Source organism: Ostrea edulis, chromosome 1 (assembly GCF_947568905.1).
Source record: "Ostrea edulis chromosome 1, xbOstEdul1.1, whole genome shotgun sequence".
NCBI classification, from domain to species: domain Eukaryota; kingdom Metazoa; phylum Mollusca; class Bivalvia; order Ostreida; family Ostreidae; genus Ostrea; species Ostrea edulis.
This window is the reverse complement of record NC_079164.1, coordinates 108088563-108097259: the sequence shown is the minus strand read 5'-3', so window position 1 is coordinate 108097259 and position 8697 is coordinate 108088563. Positions and strand designations below refer to the sequence as shown.

The 8697-nt window shown below is 34.8% G+C and overlaps 1 protein-coding gene across 6 annotated transcripts in view; it reads right to left on the bottom strand.

Annotated features, from left to right (window-relative positions):
• Nucleotides 1–2594: 2594 nt before the first annotated feature.
• LOC125666259 (uncharacterized) overlaps nt 2595–8697 on the bottom strand; it is a 54470-nt gene continuing 48367 nt past the window's right edge. For all 6 annotated transcript variants that reach the window (XM_048899468.2, XM_048899478.2, XM_048899477.2 and 3 more), the window contains one exon: nt 2595–7570. In XM_048899468.2, the coding sequence (XP_048755425.1) occupies nt 7193–7570 (378 nt within the window). In that variant the 3' untranslated portion in view covers nt 2595–7192. The remainder of the gene's footprint in view (nt 7571–8697) is intronic.

Below are 8697 nucleotides of genomic sequence, written 5' to 3'. Positions count from 1 at the left end.
CCCAGAAGTAAAAAATTCACAAATCGTTTTTAATCGGGGATGGGTCAGGTCTTTTATAATTTTTTAATGGTAAGTTAGGCCTTTTTCTAAAGATTGCTTGCGTTTAATTCTATAGCAGGTGTTGTTTTTACTTTCTCACTTTATATACCTGCTGTTCAAATATATTTTAATAATCAAAAAAATTATTATAATTTTTTTTTTTAAAAATAAACATTCAGTTATCAGTACCTTGAGTGATATAGTATATGAAATATAAGTTATGATTTCTGAATGATGTTTCATGGTTTTCTTTTTGAATTTCAGGATGAAAGGTTCATAAATATACAGTTCTAGTTTGACTAAATTTTATAATAAATAAATAAATGTTTATTCGGTATATACATACATACATAATACCAAGGATAACCCATGAAAGCTTGAGAGCTTATTTCAAATGGTGTCCTTTGATGCACAGATGTTATAGGGGGTCATTTATGTGGCCCTGATGAAACTGGAGTAACCGGAGGAAACCCACGTGTCCTAGCGAAGTACGTGAGTGGATCATAGGATCTGATTTTAATCAGATTGACCGATGGATGTACTGAAGTGCAGTGTTTGTGACTGTTCGTGGCAACGAATCCATCGCGTCGGAGATTTTGTACCCATATTTTTCTAAATTTGGGATCCCTTGGGAAGAGGTACATGGCCACCCCCTTCTGCGACCTAACACTGCAATTAAATGCAGTACACTATGGCACTTTTCAAAGATATGCAGTAAATATATTATAAGTGTGGTTGTTTACATCACAGTGGGTCTTTTTGACATCATCAGCAAGGGAGATAAGCCGTGATTGTCAAAGATCATTTTCGTGATCGGGTACATTTGATCAGTTGTCATGACGTCTTGCATTGAAATAACCTTGATTAATGAATTTTCATACATAACTCGATTTTTCAGAATATCGTTTCTTATGACCTTTAATCAGACTGACTCATGGGCCGACTGATCCTATTAGTACAGGGACTTGCAGTACCCTTTCATTTGGAAATTTTATGTCAAGAAGTGGTAAATTGGGAAAATAATGGTGACACAAATTATATTCATTTAAAGTGAAATAAACACAAAAACTGCTGCATCTTTTTACACACTTCTTCATCTATATAAATGGAATCTGGACAAATTCCCCTTGTAAGACAATTGGTGCCCTATGCCCTAAGGTTTCACCTATCCTCTGGGAATTTTTTATCGCCTTACAATATGGCATCCACAGAGAAAAAGCACATGGTATTAGGCGCATGCACGAAGTGGGGGATCTAGAGGGAGCGTTTTTCTCTGGTTGAGTTGAGGTACTGGACAGGGAAAATCCATAGGTTATTAAGAGGTAAGCATCACATGTGAAGCGAAGTAAAATATAGGCAATTTTTTATTGGAACTGGGACCCAGACAACACCAGATCTGCTTTCAGTGAATTTTAGCACCCTATGTGAAGAAAATGTGAAAAACTCCTACCAAGGATTTTAGACGTGCATTATCAAATTGATATACAAAGTCGCAGTGCTTGCCAAGGTCTTCTGGTACTTACTGGACATTTTGTCCAGAATGGTCGAGATATTACTGGACCAAATCACATTTTACCAGACCGAAATTTTATAGGCAAATTAATCCCCTATTTTGGCCCCACTCTATCCTTGGGGCCATGATTTTGACAAACTTGAATTTACACTATATCAAGAAGCTTAAAATTTCATGTAAATTTGAACTTTCTGGTCCAGTGGTTCTTGGGAAGAAGATTTTTAAAGATGTTCCCTATACATTCTCATGAAAAACTTCTATCATCGCCCTACCCTATCCCTGGGGGCCATGTTTTGAACAAACTTGAATCTGCACCAAGTCAGGAAGCTGTCGTGTAAATTTGAACTTTCTGGCCCAGATTCAATGGCATCGGTGACGTACTTTATTAGCCCAAGCATTTCACTTCAGATTTGTCAGTGGAGTAAACTTTTCCAACCCGTGTTATGAAATGCACATTTTTTATTTTTTAAAAAACCCATGTTGTTCAAATATGTACTTCAAATCTTGATCAAAGTAGTTTAAATGCTTTATTTACCTGTTATTTTATTACCTAATTCAAACGCTTCAAAGATGTCTGTAGTTTCACGGGATATTATGCTATCATGCCTTGGGGGAATTGCAGATGATTGCAAGTTTGATAAATATTTGAGCCAAACACGTTTTCTGTTTGCAACGACTAAAGAACAGAATAAATTTTGGGACATGCTGTTAAAAATTGAAAATTTATCTAATCATGTATTTCATTGAAAAAAAATATTTATCGGACACTTGGTCTGGCCAACAACTGATATTTATCGGACCAAAACAAAAATTACCGGACATTTCCCAATAAATTTTGGGACATGCTGTTAAAAATTGAAAATTTATCTAATCATGTATTTCATTGAAAAAAAATATTTATCGGACACTTGGTCTGGCCAACAACTGATATTTATCGGACCAAAACAAAAATTACTGGACATTTCCCAATGTCTGACGGACCTTCACTGCATAGATAGCCTTTGTGATAAAACTTGTAATCTCTCAAACCATAACAACAAAATTGGCAATTTGATAAATACTTTATTTTTAGAATGGCTTTTACTTGTTTTAACAGACTTATTAAAACAGGAGCACTTTAAACTGTATATTCAATGATTTTTTAACATTTTGTGTCAATTTGTACAAAACTAGTTCACATCCAAGTTAAGCACAACTAACAAAATAACATTGTGGATAACATCAGTATAACAGACTCAACTTAGGGTAGGATTTTCTCAGCACAGGATAAAAGTAAAATGCAGAGAAAATTCAAACAAAAATTAACAAGCAAGATTTGACCACACGTAAGTCATTCAAATGCGTGTTGCTGTGAAATACAGCACATTACCAACCTTACAATATATGATCATTATATGAACATGTACATCTTGCAGATAAGGGATATGTGAAAGTTTAAGTGAGGAAGGTTTTACAAGCACTTACAATGTAATATACAAATACTGCTAGTAATGTCAATGACACAATATGCAGAGTGCAAACAACTGGTAATGGGTGTCTGTCAAGATCGAGATACACGATATGACATGTTGCAAAATCATTATATCTCTGTGGATTGACATCTTCCTGTAAATTTGAGACTCGAAAGAAATCTGTCAACAGAGTCGAATATTACCTATGAAAGATTGGTCTTAATGGAGAGACTGTACAAAAACCAAACTCCATGAAAACATTTTCACTTATATGCAAACAATAGATGCAGAACATTTCTACAACAATTTCTTATTTTAGCACGCTTTAAACTTTCTATGACAAAATTTCTAGTGTACTAAACTTTATAACCATTTTATTCCTGTTCACAGGAGACTATAAAATATACATGCAATCAATTCAACCCTGGGACATTGCATTTTTCTATAAATGACTTGAAAATTTTCCTAAAGATGACTGGATGAAAATGAAGTATGGCGAAAAATTGTCTGTACACCTCTCTGTGTAAGTTTTCACATGATCAGTTCACTGGGTTTGATTATATGACTGTTGTCAAAACTGCATGTATGGACAACACAATCAAAAGAAAAACAAATAAACACCTCCCTCCCTATCTGATAATTCCTCCAGATCCTGAACAGATCATAATTTTTAAAATACCAACTTTTCTAACTTTTTGTTCTGTCATATGCAAGGATGCCTTAAAAATGAGCAACAAAATGCGTTCCTTGGACAATATGAAAGGCACTGGGTATATGCAGATAGTGCGATGTTGTGATGTATTTATTCCTCCAGATCTTTTTAGCTGCCGGCCCCCGACCATTCTCTATCACAAATCGGGCCACGAAGTGTGAACCTTCATTCCTCTGAATCCCTGAGCTATATCAAAATTCCCCGTCGCACAAACAATGAGAGTGAGGTCATCAAATGACATGAATTGTTTCAATGAATTCTCTGGGATAAAGTGGGTGTATGTTTACTGGCTGAAATGAAAAGTGAAATGTAGCTCACATTGTACAAGTTCAACCTCCTTCCATTTGTGACTGTGAAATTGAGTCGAATATTCGACCAAAAATACAACTGTTGATTTAACAAAGATGGTAAACTGCAATGAAGATTTTGGTGATTTGAGATTTTATGTTAATCATATCGTACTCCACACTTTAATACATTTCATTCTTCACTTTAAAACAAATTGTGATGCAATTTATAAAATTGCTCATATAATTTTTTCTTCTTCAAATTTTCGTGTTTTCCCTTCTACTTGTATATCATTTTCAATTGGTGTACTACTGCTTCTGATATCATTGGAATATTTACTCTCCTGTTCCTCAGTAAGAGCAAGGCACTGACTGCGTACTGTGTGCAAAGAGTTGAACATTCTTGCAACAAGAAATTTAATCAATTGCTCAGAAATTGCATCTGAAGATATTGCCAGTAATAAGAGATCTAAAATTAGTTGAGTAGATATATGCACTTGTGAAAACAATCCTTTCTTTACTATGTAATCTATGAAAAGAGATCTAGTCATTGTATGGGGTAATACATGTATGCAGAAAATCAAGAAGTTGCAGTTCTTACCTACCCCCCCCCCCCCCCCCTATTGTAAAGGGATTTACATGAGAAAAATCAATATCTGATCAATCATCAACAAGGCTATGATGAGGGTATATTATTGTAGGTTTATTTTAGCTGACATTTTTTCTACAAAAATAGGAAATACTTTTCAATTAGTAGGAGTTACTGCCCTTTGCATTTGTAATCAAAGCAAATTGTTATCATGTCTCCTTTAGTATTGAGAGGTGGGTCAAGAGGCCCATGGACCACATCACTCACCCGAGTCACCTTGGCCCTGCTGTTGTGATTTCTAAAAGTTTTTCAATCTTTATTTTTATGAAAAATTTTGACCCCATATTGTGGCCTGAACTTAGCCCCAGGGTCACGACATAACCGTGATACAGAGTCACAAGGTAAAGATGTCATAATAAAATACAAGGTCTTGCCATAATGAATCTCTCTCTATATATAAATATGAAATCCCTACCAAAAACAATTCAGTAGATTTTGCTTAGCATAACTTTTCTTCTGTATATTCCGATATGAATATGTGGCTCATTTTACCCCCAGCTTTCTTGAAATGAACAAATTTTATTTTTGCACTAATTTCAGATGTTTGCATATTGATATGACTAATATGGCCCTGTTGATCTGGGGAAGATTTTTCCTATACATCTCCATGTAAAACTTTGATCCCCTATTTTGGCCCCACCCTACCCCTGGGGGCAATAATTTGAACAAACTTAAATCTGCATTATAAAGCTTTCTGGTAAAATTCAACTTTTTTGGCTTAGTGGTTCTTGTTAAGATTTTTAAATGACTCCATCTTTTTTTCTTCTTCTGGATTTTCTTGATTATCTCCCTCTTTTGAAAGGGACACGACCCTTCATTTGAACAAACTTGAATCCCTTTCACCTAAGGATAATTTGTACCAAGTTTGATTGAAATTGGCCGAGCGGTTCTGGAGAAAAAGATGTGAAAAGATAACGACAAAAAATGCCGGACAAATTTTGATCAGAAAAGCTCACGTGAGGCTTTAACTTAGGTAAGCTAACAAAGACATTGCATAATAAGTGCAACTGCTATCCTATAGCCCAGATTCTGACAATTCCTGTATCATAAAATGGTTTGATAATTGCTCATCAAATGTGGTGGCTGCTACACAATAACCAGATTAGATATCACTATGACTGGATTGTTATGAACAAGAAGAGATTGATGGTATACTTTACAGACCACAATTCCTTTAACATTGCATGACTATGATGCATAATTCCTAAATCATGGAAGGGCATTACAAAACATCCCATCTATCGTCTTAAAAAAAATAGTTGTCGTTCAGCAAGATATATATCATTCTCTCTGACATTTTATAGTTTATGATATCACCTTTTAGATAAAAAAAGTTTGCCATAAATATTTTTAACACTGGTTTTGTGCTGTGCATTTCTAATACATGGATTTTTGACATAAAGTGCATTAAAGATAAATGTTATAAAAGACAGATATGTTATCAGTATATTGACATTTTATAAAGAAAGTCATCATTTGATGGAACAATAATTTCTATAACATCTATTTACTTCAAATTCATTGAAAAAAAATAAAAATTTATTTGAATTAAATTATGTCCAATATAATGTTACAACATTAATTGCTTTCCGTAAAAATTTGAGATACACATACATTGTGCGTTTTCTATAATAAAAAATAATCTAAAATTATCACAATTTTTCATGAAACAACATGTAATAACAAGAATAGACAGTCGATAACAAAACCATATTGGCTTTTTTTCACAATAAATGTACAGTATACATCAATTCAAAATAAAAATCCGATGAATCATATACTATATAACAAAGCACTCTAAAAATACTGATGACATCATAAAAATTTGTCAACTGCCGAGGGGCAAAAATATAGTACTTTTAAAAATTTGATTCGAAGGATTACTAAGTGGATTATTTGTTCATTAAACAAAAGTTTTATGTTCAAAAGGCTCAATCTTTTCAGAAAAAAGACAACTAGCTTCCAGCAGATCTCCTTCTCTAAAAATAGATGAGAAAAATACTATGAATCACATGTTCTTATCAATATCTGTGGCATAATTCAAGTGAGTTGGTTATATGCCTTCAATAATATACACCATTCATGAGCAGCATAACTAGAAACATGGGGAAACAATCTGGAAATCTATCTAGACTAACAAGCATTGAAAACTTCTAATAGCACTTTTGAAACAATCATATTATAGTGCTGGGACTTTAAACAATTGCACTAAAACAGCAACCTGATTGAGTCCATGTCTCCAGATGGTGCAACCTTTTAACCAATCAGAAGGCAGAACACATCTAACCTATTGAAAATATAAGCAGCAACACAGTGTCATTACATGTAAACTAATGTAAATCAAAAGATGGCATATCATACAATATACCTTTGTCTTGGAGTTTTAAATTGAAATATGTATGACAATATCAAAAGTCTCATCAGATTGCTGTTATACATACAAAAACAATGAAGGGTATAGCATATAATAATTTTGCTTTGTAACAACAAAACAAAGAAGTAGTAACAAAGATATAATTTGTTTGAGTAGAGGGTGGAATATCAGGTAACACTATAATGGGGGTTCTCTTGTTTAATTTCTACATTGTCTTTTGGACTGGACATGGAGGAAAGATGGTGCTTCCTAGGGCGACCCTCGGGATCATTGGGGGAGCTTCTCTTGTGGGCAGGGCTTAGCATGGAGGTGGAATTTCTGAGGGATGACCTGTGAGGTGAATCTTTCAGCTCCTGCTGTTGTTGCTGGGAGATTTCTGCTGCCCGCTCCTGTACATCTTTATGTGTTAAGGAGATGCAGACATCCCCGACGGAGAGCTTCTGGCAATCCAAACCATAGCGGTGAAGACTTCTGTCTGGCTCACACGAGGACCAGCCTTGTCCAAAGACAAAGAAGGGGTGCTCCAGCGTAGCTTCCACAGTCACCTGAAAAAATAAATCAATACAGCATGTTGATATAAAAGTAAAACAATGCTACGGCTTATAATGACAGACATCAGGGTTCTAAAGCAACTTCCACAGGTGATCCACTGAGATCACTGAGGATATGACCCAAATTGTTAGAATTCTATTCACTGCAAGGTAATCATCAACAAGGTCTCTCACTGTAAAGAATTCCTTAAAAGATGATTAAGTTATTCCTTAAAAGATGATTAAGTTATTCCTTAAAAGATGATTAAGTCATAATAAGATGAAAAAAGTTCAACTATACTAGTTTTGTAACCATTGGTAAATAAAAAATTTAGGTCTCAAAAAGTTCATCTGCTTTTTAAGCCATTTTCCTCCTGAAATAGATGCAACAGAAAGACAACTCTGAAGCAAAAAGACGTGATCACAATTTTTAAGAAGTCCACAAAACTAATTTATATTTCAACCAGTATAAATGCAGATTGAGCAATCTTTATGGGACTGAAAACTATTTGTCGTTTTACATCCTTATTGGAATTTTCTTTTACTCCAACAAAGACATCCTCATCAGCTGTAGGTGAAACAGTGCTGAAGTTTGACCTAGGAATCGATGCCATACGACAATAACAGTGACCGTTCTTCAATTTTTAAGGTCATATTCGAAAAACCTGTGACCTTCTGTTCTAATGCTGGGTGCTTGGCGAAGGCACAGTCACCGCCTTTGCTAAGTTTGATGTGGCATCGGGATTGAAAATTGAACCAGTACCCCCCCTCTTACAAAATGAGCATCTGTTAACATGGTAAAGTTTTGTTGTTAGATACATATTAACCTAAGAGAGGAACTTAATAGTTAATACTCTCTTCAAGTACAAAATGTACAAAAAAGTTTGTCAGATCAAGCAGACTGGACAGGGAGTTTGAAGAAGCATCCAAAAATATGTCATATGAGTAAGTATAGTTTGCCATAGGGTGAATGTAGACCTGCACCCTGTCCTAGATAACCAGTGTCACTTAAGCACAAGAGCCACATGTTAAATCCACACTGTGAGTTGGAGAAGCATGCTGAGATGTTTCATATGAGCAGGTTTGATTTGTATCTCATTTCCATATAGTGGACATAGACCTACGGTAAACACTGTCCTTAA